The sequence below is a fragment of the Xyrauchen texanus genome, chromosome 11, assembly GCF_025860055.1.
Source record: "Xyrauchen texanus isolate HMW12.3.18 chromosome 11, RBS_HiC_50CHRs, whole genome shotgun sequence".
NCBI lineage: Eukaryota > Metazoa > Chordata > Actinopteri > Cypriniformes > Catostomidae > Xyrauchen > Xyrauchen texanus.
The window spans coordinates 40,979,772-41,003,936 of NC_068286.1; the positions used below are offsets into that span (position 1 = coordinate 40,979,772).

Genomic DNA, 24,165 nt, shown 5'->3' on the forward strand with positions numbered 1-24,165 from the left:
CAGGTTCTAACCCCATGGCCACCACCATTGTGTCCTTGAGCAAGGCACTTAACTCCAGGATGTTCCGGGGGGATTGTCCCTGTAGTAATTGCACTGTAAGTCGCTTTGGATAAAAGTGTCTGCCAAATGCATAAATATAAATATATACATTATTGAGATCTTTTCTGAAATTCAAGAAGAGAAAAGTGGGATTATTATGGGGTCTATTTCTCAGGAGATAAATCAAATAAGCAGTAGGCTTCTCCATTTGCTGTCCATTAATTCTCAATAGTGGCTAGGAGAAACAATTGAGATAATAAATAAATCAAATTTCTGACATTTTCCCCCCTATTGGTAAACACTTGATTTTAAGCAAAAAAAGTCAGAGATTGGTGAAAAAAGTCCCTGCGTCCCAGCATGCATTCCTCCCTTCCTTTCTTCCTTCCTTCTTTCCTTCCTTCCTTCCACAATCAAAAAATTGCTTGCATTTGACTCATCTGTTGTCTACACATCTGAATTGTGACTAAGACACTCAAGACTTGCTAGTATTATTACCAGATAGACTTACAGATCGATTCCACCAAATCCTCACTTAAGTGCCTGAGTTGCATCAAGATATCTACCCACATACATAATGTCATCAAAAAGCAGCACAAAGGCAATTTTTGTTAAGAAACACAAGGTTCTTAAGTCTCTAAAGCTTTATCAGATGATGGCTGAGCTTCTCTACTAGTAAACTGAGTGGTAAACAAAGAGAATCCAGTCTGCAAGAATGCAACCTTGCTGAACAACAACATTCAACGCACAACAGAAATCCAAATGGTTACGTTTGCAAGGCATAAAAACACAAATGTAAAATTTAGCAACAATGCAGAATTCGCCCAATGAGGCAGGTGACAGTTGCATCAACTCTGAAGATCTGAAACTCTTTTGCTCTGTCCCTGGGTCAGCAGGCCATCTTTATTGTTGAGCCCTTGAATGTAAGAAGGTACGTTTGCAGAACAAGTTCATCCCTCATTATACGTGAGGCCAAGGTTTCCCAAGAATGTACCTGTAATGACAGCCTAGTTGATTTAACCTGCCTTCAGCTGACTTTATTTCTGATTGTTAGCCCTGCACTACCTCAGCAGGCAAAGGTTGAGACTGTGATGGCTCACGGACTCAGGGTTGTGAGGGAGACAGCAAGGGGGAAGGGAGCAAGGGTGATCAAAAGTGGTACTTATCCACCTTTATTTTCTCTACAAAGCCACTCATCTTCCTGTCTCTGCTAGAGTGGAGAATGGGGGAGTATGCTGTTCTTTCTGCTGCTTCCTCCTTTTTGTCTTTCTTACTCTCTTTCACACATCCCCTATTTTAATACAGAAAGTACACAACAATTTCCATCTGTAGGAGGGAATTGGAAGACATAGACAAGTGTAGGGTGAGAGAAAGAGATTGTGAGATGTATAGAGCGTAGAATAGAGGAAACTGCTAGAAAGAATGGAGGAATGGATAATGCCAAAAAGACGATAACAAAACCGAGAGGTAGGAAGAGGGGATGAAAGAGAGACAGAAAAAGAGAGAGCTAGAGAGAACTGTGGGCTGAAGCATCGAGCTGCCATCGAGTAGTGTGGATTCTATTTCTAGTTGCTGCTTAAGTTGAGGTCAGTGCTTTCACTGCCAGACCGGAATGGTAATTACAATGCAGGCAGATCACAGGGGGAATAATACCAAAGAGCACTCTTAATTCATACTTGCACTGCCAATCCAACACACACACATATTGGAAGAGGTTGCAAACCAATAAGTGTTGGAGTTGGAACAAAGCCCTCCAATCAGGATGCCCCTTCAGTCCAGTGTGATCTCATTAGGGTTCATACTAGGTATTTGCCAATAAAGAGTGCAAATATCTTTGACACTAGAACATAACATATCAAATCTGTACATATGTACAACTTTAGAGACACACAAATATTTAACTAAACGCAGAAGGCTGATCGGAACTGACATGGCCAGAACCTTAATGAGGATAACACAGGTGACTGAATTCATTCTCAGATTCAATCTCATAGTAGGACATTCTAATTTTTTTTTTATAAATCGTGGAGAAATTCTGTCCAACAAACACTTTTTTTACATGGCAAACTTTTAATAAACGTCATATGCAGTCTTTGTATGAATGACTCATATAACTAAAGATTTGTACATCTCTGAATTTATTCATACTTAAAAGGCGTTCCATTTTAGATGCTGTCAATGTGGTGATAGTGTATGTTTCGGTGTCTATCCATAAGTACAGAAATGTGTGTGCTTGAACCACACTTTACATAGGAATATCACATTTTCAGAACAACCCTATTGCTAAAGTCTCCACCAACAGGGTTTTCAGAGGGAATTCTGTTCTTCAATAAGGGTTTGATGAGCATGGATTTTTTTATCAAAGGAATTCCATGTGCTGTTAAATCTTTTGTTCTCTCTCTAAGAAATAACAGAAAAACAGCACTGTCTGTAGGAATAAAACATTGGACCAAGAGACATGATAGGATCCTTTACATAAGACAGGTACAAAAAAGGCACAAAAATAATATTAATTGTTTCATATATACAATGAAATGTAGAAAAGATATACAATGGGGGAGTGAATGGAATAGAAGACAGTGGTTGTGCTGAGAGTGGTGTGATATGACAATTTAATATATTGTGAGGTCAAATGTGATTTTGGTAGTCAAAGTGGGGATCCAGTGATATGCCTTTTTGACACATTTGAGCTGTATTGTTCAAGTGAGAGACTGAGTCCAGACTGTGACATGTCATGAGCCCATTCTTCTCTTTAAACCCAATAACTTCCCGCTCTCCCTTCACTGTTGTGTTTAATGAAATGAACAAAATGTGAGTGGTGCTTCCCTTTGGAAAACTCACCACGCCAGTGCAATAACAAGAATAATTCTTAAAAAAGTCATTTTTGTGTCAATCATTTTCATTCCTGAGTCACTGTAAATCTTAATGTTGTCATTCCTGAATGTTCAAGTTGCCTTAATTAAGCATTATTTGAAATGTCACGTTTCTCAAATATGTTAATTGAACTTATTTATCTTAAAAATCTATAGTCTCAATCTCAATCAAAAATGATTGAGTACAAAATTGAGGATATGGGGAATACCCATAACCCCTTGCGCTTCAATTATGTTTGTATGGTCAAAAGGAAATTTATAGGGGAATTTAAATAGTTGTTTTTAATCATTTATAGAAGTTCTGGATATTTATTAGTACCATTATTTGTATTGTTTTATTGCAAATAGTTGTTTCGTGTGATGACGCCATTAGGGTGATATGTGTCCCCTTTGGTCAAGTTGGACCCTGTTAACTCTATTTCAGTTCACCTTATACAATTGAAGTACAGGTTTATATCATATGCATTATAGTATTACGTTTATGTAATAATTAACCTAGAATAAGTCATAATCTAGAGGTCTTCCTTCCCGTGAAACTCCCTCAGGACCCGGTTAGAGTTGCTTGGTTACATTTCTGAGCTGAAGGTGGGAGCGGATGGTACTTACAGGAGTTGTGGTTGGTAGCAGGCGGTTGGAGCATAGCCTGAAATATACGATGTGGATATCTTTTTTGTTTTATTAATTAATGAATGCAAAATAAATAAATGAATTATTATTTTACAAATATTTTTTTATATCAATAAACTGAAAATATGATGTAAAATTGTGCACACAGAACTTGCATCACTTTAACCAATATTTAGAGCAAGTAGTCAAAGGGGCTTTAGAAGAATGGCAGAGCAAAGTATGGACACACTGTGTCATCAAAGTTGGATGTGAAAGTTGGACAGGAAAATAGTGTGTGTGTGTGTGGGTGTGTGTCCTTTGCCGAAAAAATTACTATGAAGCAAATTCATACTCAGGGTTGAGGTAAAACCTGAGAGACAAAGACCTGAGCTGAACAGATGACACATCTGCCTATGGTATGACTATCATCTATTATCTGTCTCTTTTTAATAAACGCTATATGAAATTGAGGGTTTACCCAGGCGTCGCTCTTGCCCGCATAATGACAGATCATGAAGTTATCAGCTGTCCGCTACAGCCTCGATGGACTGAACTTACTTGAACCTTCATAGTTCATACTACAAGAAAGTGAAGGAATCAGACGGAAATAGAAAAAAATTTGAACTATAGAGAACAATTGCTGTACTGAATTGCTACCAGTATATCATAGCAGCTCTGGAATGACTCACAATTTGACCCCGAAATAGACTTCACAGTGGCTGCAGAAATTTTCAGAGGGTTAAGGTGTTAAATGATAATGGTTGCTGGTTTTCTCCTAGCACTAAGTCCTAAGGGCAGTTCTGGCACATTTGGGACTCCATTAAAATCCACTGGGCCTTAGCCCAAATCTCAGAGTCAATATGACCGTGTTCCAATTGTGTCTGAATGCTGTCCCCCCAGAGAAAGCCGTATCTTAGATGGCCCTTGGCATCCTAATTCTGGCTACCTTCACTCATACACTAACACACATATCTTGCTGGAGAAACGATTCTGCCCACCTCTCTTGCAGAGGCACCATATGTATATAGTCAGTTTGGGATGACATGGCAACGCGTGTGCGTGTGAAAATCTTTTCCCATGAGGAACGACTACTAAGGTATGGTCTCTATTCCACCTGCTCAATAGTCAAAAGGTGATTTGTGAGAGTCATAGGCCAGACACAAGTCAAAGAAGTGGGACTTTAATTTTTTTTGGCTGGGGTTTCCATTACAATTATGAAAACACTGACATGCTTGAATAACTGGCTACATTCCACTCGTTCAATGATCTGTTCTAAAGCATTCATTCTAAACTCCTCCATTCAGAGAGCCTACTCTATTCTGATTGGTCAGATGTCCCAGTCTGTTGTAATTGGTCTACCGCTTAGTGTAGTGTTTGAGGGTGGGTTAAAGCTGTTCACGAGCAGCCAATGAAGACCAGAGGTGAGTGTTTTGTTACCAAATTAAGTAGGCTAGTACAGGAAATACAGTAAGTCTGGAATTATTAATGACTCGTTTCAGGTGTTCAGAGATGGTTCTTTCTTTTGAGAGTTAATAACTCAATTTGACATGCACTTTGATTTTTGACACTTTGCAGATTTTTTTAAATTCACAAACAGCTATATAACACACTACATGAAAGATAATATTTGAAAAACCATTATAGGTGCTCTTCAAAATTGAATTAAACTCATGAAGGCAAAAGCCCAATTTTTGGCACTCAGTACTCGAGTCTACTAAGATAACATTGTTTCACATAATATAAGAATATATTCTACTGTGCTAATTTGGTACTCAAGAATTTTTTTTTATTATTAGAACAATTGAAAAAGGCTATTCCATACACTACGCACTTTAGGGAGAAAAAAAGAAAACTGGATCTATGTAGTATAGAGAGGAAATTGGACTGCACGGATGCACAACAACAAGAGGACAAGTACATCAGAGTCTCTAGTTTGAGAAACAGACGCTTCACATGTCCTAAACTGGCAGCTTCAATGACCAGTATATGACAAACACCAATTTCATCTGCAATAGTAAGCAGAAGACATCTGAAATTGGCAAATAAGAAGAAAGAGCTAGAATGTGCAAAAGAACTTACATTTTGGATGGTAAATTATTTGAAATTAGTATTATGGACAGATGGTCTGAGTTTGAGGTGTTGAGCAGTTGATAGAAAATGTTGATTGTAAGGTTCATGAGAACTGTCCTAAAAGGCAATTACATCTTTGTAAAATAATGCAGAAAGCAAGGGATTAAACTTCACCTTGATATCTAGAATAAACTGTACTCTTCCAGTACTTCAAGTGAAATTTGAATAAATGAAGCAATGGATAATACAGAGATGCAATTATCTTTTTTTTTCAAAAAACAAGAAAGTCGTATCTCAATATTATTCACTATTGTCTGATGTGTGAGTAAACACAAATTACAATCACACTATACAGACCAGAGATCTGGTGACAACCTGTTGCACTACCTGTAAATTAGCACACAGTTACAATGAAGGACAGGGAGAGCACTCTGTACCGATCTCACATACAGATTACATTGTACAAATGGCAGACATGGAGGAAGTCAGTTAAGCTACATCTGCTTTGGAAATGCAAATGCTCTGTTATCTGCTATGCCTGTAAACATCACTGAAATTGCAAATAAAACAAATACATACCCTCACCGTGAGAGTGACATATTCACAACAATGGACTCTGATTGATCCTATTGATTTATGGGAATAATATAGCATACTGTGACGGTTATTGATTAGGCAATTACCCGACTGCAGGTTAAGTGACCCATGACCTATCCATAAACATCTCTGCAAACATACTCTATGTGTTGTTCTCTACTGTGTATGCAATTTATTTGAATATACAATATCTACCGATTATCAGTAGGTTGTCTCAGTCTTTCTGTCTCCACTGAATAGCAGATTGGGTGGGGGTTTTGTGGCCGGCCCACCGGGTAAAGTCCCAGTTCTCCCTATGGCCAGTCCGCCCCTGGTATAAACATCTGTTCAAGGAGGAGCTATAAACAAAATGAGCCACAAACTAATTTTCTTTCTCTAGGGAGCACTTGATAGTTCAGAAAGCCGAATCCTCCAATGGATCATTAAAATTAAAACTCAGCAATCAAATCTCAGGATGTTTTATGTCTCAGTGGATTTTTTTTTAATAATTTAAATCTGCCCCACTATTTAAGTATATATATATATAAGCAATATCACACGAGCAAGAGTTCGATATGGCCCTACATCAGCTTTGCTGTGATTCAGCCACAGGCCGAGTGCTGTATGTAATCACAGCAGTGCTGATTTAGGGTCATATAGCAAGATTGCGAGTGTTATATTGCTTATACACAACAGTTCAATGAACAAGTACATTTAAAAAAATTAGGAAAAACTCATTTAGTCATAAAAACGCATTTGTGCATGGAACTACTTGTACGCGACGGATCAGAATCTGCCATATCTGGTTCAAACCAAATGATGCGTCCAAGCCTTCGTTAGTAATTCAAAATGTCACTTCAGAAATAGTATAACAGCTTGTGCTGTTTCTAACAAGTTATTGGATAAACAAGGATGGGTGTGTGTGTATGTGTGTGTGTGTGAGAGAGAGAGAGAGATAGAGAGTGAGCGAGAGAGAGAGAGAGAGAGAGAGAGATGGAGCGTGTGCTCTGCTTGGGTGTGACCACCTGTTGCCACACCCAAGCAGAGATGCTGTTAGCTTTCTGATGGTCAGCTTTCTCAGTGGAAAAATAGCCGTCCAAGTAGGGGTATTTCACCCTATTTCGCAGTAGGTGACCGGTGCGCAAGAGTCATTCACTATAGAAACCGCAATCTTCTCTGCCATTTTGAACAGTAGTTCCTCTCCAATGAGGAAACTCCAGTAAGAGGTAAGCGCCTTGAGTTCTGTAATTAATTAGTCTGTTGTGTCTCTCAGCTGTGATGAGCCTTCATGCTGAAGTTGTTCGTTTAAAGCAGTTTAAAGCTATTTTCTAGCTTTATTATTGTAGTAGTAATACAAGCGATCATGGAGTGCATTTGTATGTAAATACTGTTGTATGGATTACCTTTACACGGTTGTATGTTCACTTCACCTCACCTAACTGGCTCATATTACACACAAAAATTATCTTTTGCCACCGTCTGCTGGCTAACATATGTAATGTAAAAATACATGTAAGAGACACACATACAGTAGCTCTTAACACATATGCATTACGATTACACTTTAGTTTAGAACAGCACGAACACAAGCGGAGTGATACACACAGTGAGTGCTGATGGTTAATTAGCCACTTTTAGCAAGAGTGCTGGCATTCCAATATGCCTGAATCTGTATTTTGTGTTGTGTTGGATCCATTGTTCTTTTCTTCTTGATTTTATCTTTACTGCTCTGCTCTGTCTGGACTTTATGACAAAAGCATCAGACACAAGGGCTTTGTTGGGGAACCTTTCATGTACCAGAGAAATCAATGCCAAAGCAGATGAAGAAAAAAGGTGTATTATTTGGAAGGCCAATCTGAGGAACTTATTGAAAATCTATTACACATCAAAGAACATAACTTAGAATGGCATCTTTGTCTGATTTCAAAAGACATTGATTTTCTACATTTCAAATTCAAGCTTGCATGAATAGAGAAGATGTCCCACAAGCAGCCACTTCAGTTCATTACACACAAGTCACTTCAGGCTAAACCTTGAAATTCTTCCAAGCCTGACCTGCTCTTAGCAACTGAGCTATTAAAGAAAGCACTATTTGTGATAATGGGAGTGATATTTACAAGATCTATTATGCCCTTTTGGACCAAAATCTAAAGACTACTGTGGCAGGGCGGAGTGCGGGCCAGGTCGTGATTCTACACACCCAGTCCCTTATCAGGCTAATCAAGCCTCCGAGAGGGATAAAGGCCGACTGCGGAGGATAGTTTACGGACATGTCCGTCATGTGTGTGTGTGTTTTTGTCTTTTAAGTTTATAACTAAAATATTGTTTATATAATCATGCTGGTTCTCTCCTCCTCCTTTACATTGACTGCTTTACAACTACATATAATAATAATAATAATAATAATAATAATTCAGACTTACTTAGATTTACTTACAGCACATTTAGTGCCAATAGTGCTATACAAATTGCTTTACAAAGACTAACTATAATAACATGCATAACAACAATAAGAATAAAATAAATTTAAATGAAAGTAAAGGATATGAATAAAAGAGTAACATTGCTAACAAATCTGTTCTTAATTTTATAAATGATTATATATTTAAATATCTAATAAGATGTTTTCAACAATGATAGTGTTAAATACATTTGTGTTTTGCCTGTATCAAGATAAGGTGTTTATTGGTGGTAGATTTAAATTTAATCACATTTAAAAAGAGAAACAGCTGTTATTTCATAGTCATATTGGAAAAAACATCTTAACAATTGTGTGAAGATTTGTAGTGTGCATCATTAAATGGAAGATGTTTAAAAGGTAGACAGTCTTTCAATACCATTGAATCACCACAAAATAAAAGATTATTAAGCCACATTTACAGCCAGCAGAAGTCTTGTGGAAAGCTCCCTCACCTTATAAGAATAACAATAACATACTTTTCCTTGAAATATATTAAAATTCACTCATCATCAAAAAACATTTCCAATGGCATTCTGCACCAGATAGCCTAGAACGTCAACCAGAACAAAAAAGTAACACTCACTCTTGCATCAAAGTAAAACAAAAATAAAAAAAAGACATATCAAAAAGCTATAAAACATGACTTCTGGTTTTGTCCTTCATTCGTCTTACAAAACTGCCTACAGTATTCTCTGTCAGAGAAACAATCCTATCCGAATGTCTTTGCGTTTTTAGCTGTTTTATTTTCAAAATGTCATTCTCTTTGTAGTTGGTCTCAGCTCTACAGGAAATGCTATATCTCTTTGTTGTTGTCATTGTTGTTCTTTTTGCTTGCTAGTTTTTTGTTGTTGTTTGTTTTGATTTAGATTTTTCAAAAACACAACACAAATTCTGAACATGAAATGGAGGCTTTTCAAGGCAAATAAAATAATCTTAAACCAGACATTAGTCCTGAAAGAGAAGCCGAGGCGGACAGCATCACCACGGAGATCAAACAGATACATCAAAATGCCCAAGAAAACACATAAAAATACAGAACATCTGAAGTCCGCAAATATCAGATAGGACCACAATAAATGCAGCAAAAATCAACCCTGCATACAAGCCATACTTGGGACAAGGAGGTGGCCCATAACAACAAAGTTTCTTTTAAGCCTAGAGATAGAAAAACTGTGCAAGGAAAAAGGTTGTCTGATAAACACCAAGGAGACAAGAAATCTCTTATATTATAGTTAGAAGTCAAAAGTCAAAGTCAACCAAAACACAGGCATGAAAAGAAAAAGAAACAAAACATATCTCACATACAGTGTTTAATTACTTTCTCCTCCAGATACTTCAGCATAATCATGTTTTGATCTTTTTGCTATTGCCATGGTTACTGCCAAGCTAGAATTTGAGAAAATCAGACCCAGGCAACATTACAGTGGGTGAACATGGACTCCAACAGAGCGAAACATAATTTTAGTTTGCCACAGGTTGGTAACAAGTGCACCTGGGAGTTATGCTGAATAAAGCCATAAAATAATCTCCTCACTGGTTCAGCATACAAGATTGCCTATTCCAGAGATTATTGATAAATTCATCAAGGTCAATGATAAAGCTCTTACCTAATACCCACCCAAAATAAGCCATTCACAAGACAATAATAAAGAATTTAAATATAGGACCAAACAAACTATTTATATCCTATCTAGCCAATCTAAAAATGACTATAAAAAGGAAACCTTTGACCGCACATTCTATATTTAGTAGCTACATTGCTTGGTAACATCCTAAAGAAAGAATAACTCTATGAATTGGCTGAAGTATTTATTAATACTATAATAATTGATAATACATTGAACTGTTTTTGAACATTGGTTTATCTTATTATATAAATGTTCCCCCTTTAGCATGACAGACTGTTCATGTCATGCTAAAGCTTTTCCCATTACCATGGGAAAGTTTTTTTAGGCACGATGCAAAGAATACCCCTTACCAATGGTAAAATCACTGGAACATGCATCATCTCATGGCATAATGCTTTAGTTCAAAATTGTTGATAAAGTATCTCTTTCCTTCTATTATAACACATTTAACTCCTAAACAGCCTGACATGATGCAGAGGGGAATAATGACTGACAAACTCACAAAACATTGCCCAAATTGGATTGTCGTCCCACAACAATTTGTGCTCTGTCGTCATGGCATTGCAGATTTAACAAGAAAATGAAAGAGTTATGGTAATGAAGAGTCATGGCAGACTTACGGTAATGTAAACACCTCTCAGCTCTCTGAGGAACCATGTGTGAATTTACAACAGATGAATGCAGCAACAGTCAGTGTGTAATGACTGTGTGTAATAGTGAGTGAATTTGGCACGCTCAGCGTGCTAGTGGCCTCAATGAGATAATTGCATCAGAGCATTAACTCCTGTTATACAACTGTAGAGCTAAATCTCAGGTTTTCACTCAATTCTCTCTCCTCTTGTTCCTTGACAATAAAGATCTACAAGATCTGGGTGTTAACACCACAGAGGGAGGCTCCATTTATGTTTTGTAGAAGAATTAAATTATAATGTGCCTGCAGATTTGCATTTACAACCATCAGCCGAGCAACTGCCATTGGTAAAACAGAGCTAATAGATAGCTTTCTCCAGTTATTATAGACCTCTTTGAACACTACTCAGGTGTAAAATCTAGCTGAACCATTTCTTCAGTTCTACGATTGTCTGTAAACATTTTTAAAATACCAAGTTATCTAGGAGTGCCAATCCTATTCCTGCTCTGTTGCTCTTCACAGTTTTTACTCATCTATCTAGAGGACAAAAGAAGATATTGCAGGTTATGGGACTTGCTGTATGTGTGTTGTCTTCTCTTTTCAAGGCATGAACTGTGCTGACAGATCCATTGAGCGTGAGTTCGTGCTGCTATAACGATTTAAATACTATATATGCAAAACAAGTATGTATGACTGGTGTTAGGTATGAACTAAGCTTAGGCAGATGAAACCTAAATAGAGTGAATTTGCACTCTGAATAGGCAGGTTAATTGCACTGGCACCCTGCATTTTGATATGTATCTTTTTCATTCCCTTAGTTAATTATTTGAAATAGAAATGACTGAAGACCAGTGCTAATGGTGGGCGCTCTCCAGAGGGGTCAATACAGATGTAGAGTCAAGAAAGCAGAGAGAAAGAGGAGTGGGTCATGGGGTATTAAAGTGAAGAGAGAGTTGAAGAGACAGCGTGTAACAGTGAGTTTGAGGAAAGAGAATGAGTAATACCATTTAATAAAAATTTCAGATGAATGACAAAGATACTGTATTTAACCGGTTCTCACTTCTCACTTCTAAGACGTCAAATACTGCTGAGCCTGCAAGCTGGCCTTTAGCATCTTCATAGCAATGCCAACATGATCATACAGGAAATCAACATGCTGCTTCCAAATGTTCATGTACCCTGAATTCAATCACATTCTGCCGAACAACTGGAAAGTGGTGTCACCCAACATGATCTCGCTGGAAATCGGTGTGTTGTATCCTAGAGTTCCGGTACTCTGGGATTGGCCACATTATGCTGACTCATCGACAAGCGGCATTTCCTATCAGACATTTTTGCATCAGCTCCAGCATGTTTACCTTTTCCTGTGGTATGAATGGAAAACAGATACCATGTTGAAACTAGAAAGTAATCGCATTCGCATAATTAGTGATGAGCAAGATTTTATTTCGGGTTCCATTTTTGCTTCTAACTTTACATTTATACCTTATTGATAGTTAAGTTTAGGTTTTGAGTTTGAGTTGGGGGTACAGTTTATAAACTATGCCTTCCTGTTCACGGTATTACAGCCTGTACAGCTGAAATTAACGGACTTTTACAACTCGCTTTTGGCGCCACCCTGTGGACATTTTGCCTCAACAAAACTTCCAGCTTCGGACACTGGGGGCAGTGGCTCGTATTTTCCGTAAGCACAGACCAATTTCAGCAGCAGAACTTTCGACCTCCTGATGCCAAAGAGTGATTAGTCTGGCAATTCAGTCGGTACCCTTTTGCTTTCATTGAGAAAACTTTGATGTCAATACACTGATGTGAATGGCATTCAAGTTATTATTATAATGATAATAACTGGTAAGCAGCACCACCAAATTTTTGATAATATTGCATTCTAAAAATGTGTTTTGAGCATGTAATTCAATATTTATATTCATGAAGAAATCTGTGTTATATATTGATTATGAATTTAATTTTGTGCATCTAATTAGTTGTTCTTGTATCTGAAAAAGGTAGGACTGGTGTTATCTTAGGGTGTAATATTTAATTTCTACAGAATTTCTATGGAGAACATGAGATTATATTGACCACATTAACCACTTCTAACTAATAAAAGTTGCCAATTTCAAAATTAAAACTATTCCCAACATTATTCATACTTTTTCAGTTACAAGTGCATCTGCTTTAATGAGTAGAAAATACATAATCAATATATAATAAAGCTTTATTTGGAAATCTAGGACATCTGGAATTACAATGGACACATTTAAGATGTTAAAATTATGAATAAAATATTTAATGAGGATAACATTTTAATGACTTTTGCATCAGTCTGTTGAAAGCATTTAAACAGTTCCCAGCCATGTTGCTATAAAAATGTTAAGGTGTACTATTGGCATCTATATTGGAGTGATGTGGTGGGCTCCTGCCCAAGTGGCAATATCTGAAGCTTGGGAGTGAGAACTTGTTAAGATCAAGGAAAGGAATGAAGCAATTGGCCTCTCATGTCTTCTGTCATTTATGCTCAGTATTGCTGCTGGTTTTATGGCAGGCGTACAGCCCATCTCACCATGCCACTCGCTTCATTTGGCTCATGATGTGGCTCATCAGCCTAGAACCTAGAGTGGGCATTTCTTTCATTTTGTCTTTCTCCCTCTCTCACTTCCCAGCCCTTTCCATGTCCATTCCAAGCTTCTATTATCATGTCACTGTCCAGCTGTAGCCTCACAGAGGGAGATCATTGCAACAAAGCTGTCCTTCTCGTCTTCTCTCCTCTCCTCGTGTCTCGTCTCCTCTTGTCTCCTCTCCAGAGGTAGAGATATGGGCTGAGCTGCCTTGTCACTATCTTGACCCTGACAAAAAAAGCTTTCTGACCAGAGTGAGGCCAAATCACTATCCTCACGTAATTAGAGTGTATTGTTGTGGGGGTCAGTCTGTCAACCCCTCCAATCAGCTGTGACAGAAAGTTGTCTGCCATTGAGAAACTCAGACAATATACAGTATACTCTACCTCAGAACAGATCGCTGTAAAAAGCATTACATTTGGTCATGTCTTTGGCATATGTCAGGTTTAGTATGATGGATGCTTTAATCCATGTAAAGATGGCTTTCTCATACGTCCACTTGACCAAACGTGAGTATTTTGGTTACCATGACCACCCATTGGTAAAACAAAGCTTGCAATTAACAGAGCTTTTCTGGTAGATTGCAATTATAATTATAATTGGTGCAGTTATAGATTAAGGGAAGTTATTTATAGTATAAATTAAACCGCTATTAAAGCAGAGTTCATTTCTTTTGTAATACGAGAGGAAACATGTTAAATCGAAATTAAATTGAAACAATAGATTTGAACTGGTGTAATGTCCAAACCATGCCCCCTATGTCAAATTATGAACAGTCAACCAGTAAATCAACTTTGCTATGTTTTTTCTTTAGTGATGTTTACCTTTTCACAACATAACATGTTAGGTACTGTCCCCTTTAGCGCCACACACTGAATGCCTCCTTTCTTCCCTGCAACATGCCGAAGGGTATCTGTGGGAAATGTTCAATACAACTCTTTTATTCCTTTCCTCCTTGAGCTATAACAGTGTATTAATCATTTGATCCTGCTGTTGCTAAGAGTTGCGTTGTAATCGGACTGCCCTTTCCAACTGATGGAGTTAATTAAGTGTAAAATGGATGGAGGTGGGAGGGATGGGGGGAGAGGGGGGTTGATGAGAATGAAAGCTTGGCAAGGACCCCGATACTCAAACACTAAGTCTGGCAATGGGGATCAGGACACTGATGGGGCCTTCATCTGCCACTCAAACTCGGACCAGCGCAGCAAACCTAAGAGAAGATGGATTACGACCATATGTGATGCTATTAGTGCTATTGAGTGGGTCCGTTGCTCGCTGCAGCTTTTTACTGGCTGGTTTAGGATCAGCGTGAGTGCTGAATGCTGACATTTGAAGACCAAAGGAAACTGTCCATGCACTTAGTTTCCAGATTAGAACATGAACAGTTAGTAAGCAAAATAAGGAAAATGCATTCATTGCAATATAAAAAGTAAGATGACTAAAACATTAGAAGGCATTGGGATGACAGAAAAACACCTCTCTTTAAAGGAATATTTCAAGTTCAATACAAGCTAAGATCAACCGACAGCATTTCAGAACAATAATAATTTTGATTTCTCACTCCTTTTCTTAAAAAAGAACAAAAAAAGAAGAAGCAAAGAAGTGAATGGGGAGACCATGTAACCTCATGCGACCCTGTAAACACATGCGTGGATGTTGTAATTTGGCTTCACTATATGCAACGCATAATTTCAACTCCTTTAAAATATCTGATCTAAGTTCAGTCTATCAGTAAAGGGTTAAACGTTCGATAGACACGGGAGCATAGGAGCATACTATAGCTTTCCTATGCAGCCTCGGAATACCAATCCTAGGTATTGAATAGAATGCTCTTCACTCCATAAATCTGACCAAAAGATCAGTTTCAGGCTGCAGATGATTTTTGGACCACTCAACATGTTTGGTAGACATGGGACAATGGTAATCAGTACACAGATTTTATTTTAACATTTTTGGCAGTGATTGGATGATTCTGGCCATTACTTTGAATGAGAATTATTTATGCTAATTTCTGATTAGTGACATGTTTCAGCATTGGCTATCACTTCTTTGTTTGACAGTGCAAAGACAGGACATTAAGATTAAAGAGAATTAAAAGATTAAACTATTTGTATAGTTTATTATTTGTGCTTTTCCCAATACACATTGTTCCAAAGAAGCTATACAGAAAATCAGCTGTAATGTGTGGAACATCTCAAAAACAACACGCCTTGAAACATAATAAACAATTTGATGATTAAAAATAAAATAAATCAGACTTTCTATAGTTTGGTATTATGTACAATTTCACAACATTGTCGCGCTGTCCACATATGTGGGCATCCATTTTTAGGGAAACTATTTGCTCTATAATTTTTTTGTATGTTTGTTAGGTTCGTTAGGTGCTAGTTACAAATCAGAATGGGAAATGGAAAATGCACACAGCAGTCTGCTGTGGAGGTTAAAGGTAGAAATGTGCACTTGTGTATATTTGACCTGTAAAGTTGTTCAATCGATAATTTTTACTGTCATTGTAGGGTTTTAGGTTTTACAGTGTTACGTCATCATGGCAACAAAGTTGTAAAATTGGAAATAACTTTACACAAAAAAGGTTAGTAAGCGATTTGATCACACTAAAATCATGTTAGCACTCATATTGTTTATGTTTTGAGGCTATACTTTTGAAACAGTGAGTATTTTAACCTTACGGATTGGCGCCATTCACTTCCATTGTAATTGCCTTACTGTAACTGTGATTTTTGCTTCTTCTTTTTTTAAAGAAAATGAGGGACAGGTTGAAAAAAATTTTTGGGTAATCAACATTATGCCACAATTGCTGCTGATTGAGATTCATTTGTATTCTCTTAACATTTGGCGAAGTGCATTCAGGGCACACTTTCTGTCACAAAGAAAGAATGTTTAAATGAACTCATAAAAGCTGAAATAGTACTACTTTAATTTTGTGAGTTTGAGAGTTTATAAATATTAATAATAATGATATTAAAAGTTTATGTAATATCAAACATTTTCCTAAGGGTTATATCTTTCCTATTCATACCGAGCTTAATTGCAAAAATCTTATGAAAAAAATGTGCAATGGTTTGCATACTCTGAAAAGCATTATTAATGTACAGTATTTCCTCTATAAATTCATCAAATTTTGTGGTCCCATCTAAGCATTTTTCTGGTTCCTCTGTTGGAACTTTGAGGAAGGTGGAAAAGGATTGCCAGTAAATTTAATTGACAAAAATGTTTTAAGATTTGCATAGGACACACACACTTTCAGATAAGAGGCGAACCAGAGATCCCAGTTTAATTAAACTATCTCTGAATATCCCGTTAAGGGCAGAGAGCTGTTTGCCTCATCACCACTGTTTTAAAATGACTCCTCTAACTCTAAATATATTCTTGTCCTGTTGTCTAATGAGTAAGTGTTGCTGTAAACACTTTACAGCAATGTTACAAATAGTTCACATTATCGTGATTAATTAGAACAGTAATAACAAGAACAATTACAAAAAAGCCAGCCCACAAAGCAATTACATATAAAGTACATGTTGTTCATTAAAAGTACCCTACATATTTACAGTAATTGCGCTGACATGAATGCTGTAAGGGAGACTATGTTGCTTTACAAAAGAGTCACTGTTTAATAAGCTCTTGATAGATTTGTTGCAAATTGCAAATGTTGATTCAATAGAGGTTACTGTGATGCTGAAACAGTGTAATTTCCATACAATTTAAAAGAATGGTTCGGTACTCCCTCCTGTGTTGCAAATACAAAAAAGTCAGCATGTGTCACTCTTTACACAATTTAATAATAACAAAGATTTATGTAATTCTTTTAGGCAGTAGATGGGATAACACATGGTCTTGCCTCTTCTGTTTGTGAAGATCATCGAATAAATCTTTTTTCAACCAGCCTAATGAGTTGACAGCTACTAACCAGATTTTGCAGAGAGAAAAAGAAACCAGAAATCAGTTGCTCTTATTTGGATTTGGTAGATCTAGTCTAAAAACTGATACTCTGTCAGTTTTATTTGGTTTCCCTATTATATTATAGTGTTTCCCTATAGTTATGTTTTATACATGCTTTCGTATATAGACTTGTATACAAGATGTAGTTGCTTTCTTAGTTTCTATAGTATTATATTTTATAGTTTAGGTGTCCAGGGTAGCCTAATTAATCGTTGGTTTCTGTCGCTATGGTGTATTTGGGCGTAGGTAATAATAAGACAAATAAAGTCACTTGCCAGGTTTAACATGGATCCTTTCAAACAATAGAACCCTCAACAAATGCAATACACAACAACTGAATTATAGGGAGATAAGCACATATTTTGACCACATGTGCCAATCAAAGAAACCTTTTGGAAATTCTGTTGACATGTGCTCAGAAGTTGAGTTCACTTGATATTTTTGTGATTGTTTGGGAAGAGAGAGAGCAAGAGAGAGAGAGCAAAAGAGAGAGAGAGAGAGAGAGAGAGAGAGAGAGAGAGAGAGAGAGAGAGAGAGAGAGCACGATCACAACAGTGATCCATACAACCCCGGCCTTCCTTCCAGCTGAACACTGGAGCTGTCCACTGCCAGTTGTGCTGAAACACAGAACCAGACTGTTGCGAATCCCTGAGCGGGAATCTTTTTTTATGCATATGCAATGTTTTTAATGCATAAAAAAGCTGTTGATTATGTTGATTATTGAGAAATTAATTATCTTAAAGTTAAAAAGTTAATTAGCGTACACATTGCATCGAACTGAAAATTTACAATAATGCCATTGCAAATGGTAGAATGATAATGTAGATGCACGCATAGTGGAATGTTTTGAAGGCGATAGAGAGTATTGCAATTATTCATAGTGCATATTAGATCTGCCAAACGAAATTTACATATATGCGAACTATTTGTTATGACATTATGTCATTATGTTACAGGAAACCCCACAGATATCGGCAGCTGTGCCTTTAATAGCTGATGGCCGTAACTTCAACATGGGTTATTGAAGTGCACCCCACGCACAAAACCCAGCACCCCACCACCACCGCACTGGGTAACAAGCATCGAGCCCCCCCACACACAATACGGACAAGCTTCGAACGCAGTGTCCAAAAAACCCTGACAACACGTCAAATAGCAACTCACCTTTAGCGCCTCAATGTCCAGCGATGCCGATCGGTCCATATGGAAAGATAAAGTCTAAAACAAAAGTTGTCTATCTAGCCTTGTAGTTCCCGAGCCAGCCCAGTTCTCCGAGCCGAGGCGGATTTCCTCAGTTTCATTCCCGCAGATCACGACTGCCGGGCAGGCGTAACACAGCTACAATCTAACTCTTAAATATTAAATTCAACAATGCAGTCAGAGTGTCCCAACAGCAGTGACACGGGCTAAACAGACTTGCTTGTTGTCACCGTCCCTGTTCCTCTCCAAAAGCAAAGGTGTTTCCGTCAGTCAGAAACCATGTTGTCAATAAGAGAATTAAACGCGCGCGACTGGCACATTTGCAACGAGCTTGATGGATCAGGTCCCTGGAAACCAACCTTTTGCGGTTAACTGAAAATAATTCCGTTTGCGCAGGTGGATGAGATGGCGGATGCCACCCCCCGCCGTTATCCGATTGATTGATAGATAATTGATTGAGTATTTGCTAAGACGCGGCGCGCAGCTCGCGCAATTGCCCTACTTGGTGATCTCCCGTATCCAAATGCGCTCCTTCAGCCGAGTCCCGGTGCTCTGAATACGGGCTCTGTGTCTGGGAGAGGGAATCTGAGGAGGGAGGGGAAGAAAAAGGGGGAGATATTCTTCTAGTGTAGATTAAATTGTGAGGGAAACCAGTGGAATTTTCTCTCTTTTGCGGCGCTTTTTTCACCCTCTTTCACAACAAGGTGACTGCTCAGCCTCTTTAGTCTTCTGCCTGAAGATACGAGCAGTTCCTTTTCATCCGTAAAAAAAACCCAAACTGTCCTGCTAGTTATTCTCCTGGGTCCTAGAGACACGATTGAAGAGAGAGAGAGAGAGAGAGAGAGAGAGAGAGAGAGAGAGAGAGAGAGACTCAGTGTATTGCACGCATGCTGAGCTGATCCGCAAAGCTATTTAAGTTTTAATTCGCATGCGTGAGTTGCATCTTAAATGCATGCTATTGACTTGTCCTATTAAACGATTTCAAGTGTAGATTTCAATGCTGATAGCTACACATGGTTTAAACTGAAGAAAGACTCTAAATCAGCATCAAAGTTGCTAACTAAGATGATTTTGCAAGATACTCTAAAAATAACACACACAACAGAGTTACAATTGAAAACATTGTTCCAATTACAGGGCTTGCATTCTGTGTGTGTGTGTGTGTGTGTGTGTGTGTGTGAGCGTGTATTTATCACTTTGTGGGGACCAAATGTCCCCATAAGGATAGTAAAACCCGAAATTTTTGACCTTGTAGGGACATTTTGTCGGTCCCCATGAGGAAAACAGCTTATAAATCATACTAAATTATGTTTTTTGAACATGTAAAAATGCAGAAAGTTTTCTGTGGGGGTTAGGTTTAGGGGTAGGGTTAGGTTTAGGGGATAGAATATAAAGTTTGTACAGTATAAAAACCATTATGTCTATGGAAAGTCCCCATAAAACATGGAAACACAACATGAGTGTGTGTGTGTGTGTGTGTGTGTGTGTGTGTGTTTCCTTTTTTTTCCCTCCGGTGTGCCAATCCGAAATTAATAATTCATTGGCATGGATTTTACGTGCGCACCTGACCTGAGCTCGGTATGGTGTGCCAGCTCCAGTGACGTCAATTCCCAGTCTAGGACGGACCCAAAATAAAGTAAGCTGGATCTGATCTGAGACCATTTCAACAACGATCGTGTGTGTTTCGCGCATCCGTGCACGTGCATTCAAGAAGGTGTAGATTTAGTGTTGTGTCCTAGATAAATGGAAACCGTACGTCATCATCTGTCTTGCAGATTTTGGCATGTTATTTCAGGATGAGGTTCAGATTTAAAATGCGTTCTCTCGTTCAGCCATGACAGTGTGTCTCATCAGTGTGTGAGAGAGTAGATATTACAGTATCTTATAAAAAGTGTGTGTTCAACCCTGAAAAAATACAAAAAATAAATGTTAACCTTAAAAATGTGTTTCATGTTGTAACATCTAAACTGGTTTGATTTAAGTCAAACTATAATCCAACATCACTAAATCAACATTAATACAATAGGCTACATGTTCAATACTTATTTTATTGGTTAGATCATATAGAAGCTTAGGAATATTCTGGGTTCAATACAAAAAAAAAAGATCTGACAGACAGTGAGGCTCTTACAGTGGAAGTAAATGAGGCCAATTCATAAATGTCAAATTACTCTCTATTTCAAAAATACACTCACCTAAAGGATTATTAGGAACACCTGTTCAATTTCTCATTAATGCAATTATCTAATCAACCAATCACATGGCAGTTGCTTCAATGCATTTAGGGGTGTGGTCCTGGTCAAGACAATCTCCTGAACTCCAAACTGAATGTCAGAATGGGAAAGAAAGGTGATTTAAGCAATTTTGAGTGTGGCATGGATGTTGGTGCCAGACGGGCCGGTCTGAGTATTTCACAATCTGCTCAGTTACTGGGATTTTCACGCACAACTATTTCTAGGGTTTACAAAGAATGGTGTGAAAAGGGAAAAACATCCAGTATGCAGCAGTCCTGTGGGCGAAAATGCCTTGTTGATGCTAGAGGTCAGAGGAGAATGGGCCGACTGATTCAAGCTGATAGAAGAGCAACTTTGCCTGAAATAACCACTCGTTACAACCGAGGTATGCAGCAAAGCATTTGTGAACCCACAACACGCACAACCTTGAGGCGGATGGGCTACAACAGCAGAAGACCCCACCGGTACCACTCATCTCCACTACAAATAGGAAAAAGAGGCTACAATTTGCAAGAGCTCACCAAAATTTGACAGTTGAAGACTGGAAAAATGTTGCCTGGTCTGATGAGTCTCGATTTTTGTTGAGACATTCAGATGGTAGAGTCAGAATTTGGCGTAAACAGAATGAGAACATGGATCCATCATGCCTTGTTACCACTGTGCAGGCTGGTGGTGGTGGTGTAATGGTGTGGGGGATGTTTTCTTGGCACACTTTAGGCCCCTTAGTGCCAATTGGGCATCGTTTAAATGCCACGGCCTACCTGAGCATTGTTTCTGACCATGTCCATCCCTTTATGGCCACCATGTACCCATCCTCTGATGGCTACTTCCAGCAGGATAATGCACCATGTCACAAAGCTCGAATCATTTCAAATTGGTTTCTTGAACATGACAATGAGTTCACTGTACTAAAATGGCCCCCACAGTCACCAGATCTCAACCCAATAGAGCATCTTTGGGATGTGGTGGAACGGGAGCTTCGTGCCTTGGATGTGCATCCCACAAATCTCCATCAACTGCAAGATGCTATCCTATCAATATGGGCCAACATTTCTAAAGAATGCTTTCAGCACCTTGTTGAATCAATGCCACGTAGAATTAATGCAGTTCTGAAGGCGAAAGGGGGTCAAACACAGTATTAGTATGGTGTTCCTAATAATCCTTTAGGTGAGTGTATATCCACAAGACGTAAATAGTATACTTCTTTCTTTCTTATAGAAAAAAGAGGGATGAGTCGAAAGTAGTTTTTGTGGTAATCAAAATAATGCCACAAACGACATTGATTAAGTTTAATCAATGTCGTTTGTGGCATCATTTTGATCCTGGATTAGTCCTTTAAGGTAACAACTGCATGTTGATGCTTTTTACAGTGCGGCATGATATAAAAACCTGCGACCTGGACACTTTTGTTTCCAATATATTGGCTGAACATTATCAATACCTCTTGATCAAAAACACTTTCTGTTTTAACACTCACCACTTAGACATCTAATCCATGTCAGAGTGTCAACTGTACACTGTAAAAATGTTTGGTCAGGTAACCAAAAAAAAAAAAAAGAAATGCTTAATGTTCCAAATTAACTGGCTTTATTCCAGTCAAAATATTATTTTATACCAAATTTTATGTGACCATATCAACAAGAATACATCATTTTAAAAGGTCAGTTGAGATAGAAATGGCTTGTTAAGGTAACAACTGCTCATTTCCAAGTTGTTACACCAAACATTTAATTACAGATCAGAAAAAATCAAAAGCTTCACCCTGCTATACTACAGTCAATGAACTGACTTAATCTGACATTTGCCACATGCATTTGTTCAGTGAATGACATCTGTGTTTACCACTGTCTGACCTTATTTTCATCCTGCATGCAGACGCATGCTGGCCAAGTGAAGGACACCGTTTGCTATGGAGATATGAGTCAGTCAGTTCCTTAGGGGGAAAAGGAACAGACCAACCATACAGATAATAAGATACATAAAAAAATTATAGCAGGCTTCATATGTCTGATTATGTCTGATCATATGTCTGTTTATTTATGGTATTAAAGAACATGTTTTTGTGTCATCATATAGCTATTGTGTCATCATATCATCTCGGTTATGTATGTAACCTCGGTTCTCTGAGATGAAGAGAACGAGACATTGCGTCACTAAGCTGACGCTATGGGGAGTGTCCTTCTATACAACCTAGTTAAAACCTTTTTACAATAACGGCAGAATTGGCTATGCTGTTTAAGCACCGCCCATTTAGGCGCAAAGCTGTCTGGTATAAAATTTAGCATGCAAACACCACTCTTAAGGACAAAGTGCACATTTCTTGCACCTCAAAAAACCCAGAGACCGTAGTGCGGCCAGCTTACACAATGTCTTGTTCCATTCATCTTAGGGAACCGAGGTTACATACGTAACGAGGTTGTTCCCTTATGATTCAGTACACTTGACATTGCGTTACTAAGCTGACGCTATGGGGAACAGATTCCCATCATGCCGCACTACACAACATAACCTTTTCAGAGAGAAAACACGATACCGTTGTCCCGCGGGACGGGTACTGACGTAGGTATGCTGCAAGTGATTGACTCTCGTGGTTAGCCAGGAGGGGAACACTTTGAATATATGTATGAACTATGGTCATATAGTATGAATTAACCCCTTCACAACACAGTCGGAAAGGATGTTTTTTTGTAATGAAAGTGCCTGGGACTTTAGGGAAATACAAAGGTCTGAATGCGGGAGGTTGAGTAAAATGATTGTAAAGCCTTGCTAATGTGTTTTAAGAAGACCATCCTGCTGCAAAACATATGTCTTGTAAAGACACACAGTTCGTCCATGCCCATGAAGAGACCATGCCCCTAGTTGGGTTTATTTTAACACCAATTGGGCAATTTGCATCATGCGACTCATAAGCCAGGGCGATCGCATCAACGATCCAATGAGAAAGTCTTTGCTTGGAGACAGACATTCTTTTTGTGCGTCCTCCTTAGCACACAAAGAGCTGGTCAGACAGTCTGAATTAGCGGGTGCGCTCAACGTATGTGTGTAGCGTTCACAAAGGGCATAACAAATGCAAGGACTGTTCCTCAAACAAATTAAATGGAGGAGGGAAAAAGGCTTGAAGGTAAACCACCTGCGCTCTGAAGGGTGTGGTTAGAACCTTAGGCACATAGCCTTTCCTGAGCTTGACAGTGGTTTTTGAATGACCCAGACCAAACTCCAGAAATGAATTGTGGACATGAATCCCATGGAGGCCCATCTCCAGAAACCATGACTGATTG

At 38.3% G+C, this 24,165-nt stretch overlaps 1 protein-coding gene across 1 annotated transcript in view; it reads right to left on the minus strand.

Annotated features, from left to right (window-relative positions):
* LOC127651774 (zeta-sarcoglycan-like) overlaps positions 1-18,740 on the minus strand; it is a 337,374-nt gene extending 318,634 nt beyond the window's left edge. Inside the window, exon 1 of the mRNA XM_052137782.1 lies at positions 18,618-18,740. Coding sequence (XP_051993742.1) covers positions 18,618-18,656 — 39 coding nt within the window. The 5' untranslated portion in view covers positions 18,657-18,740. The remainder of the gene's footprint in view (positions 1-18,617) is intronic.
* Positions 18,741-24,165: the final 5,425 nt, after the last annotated feature.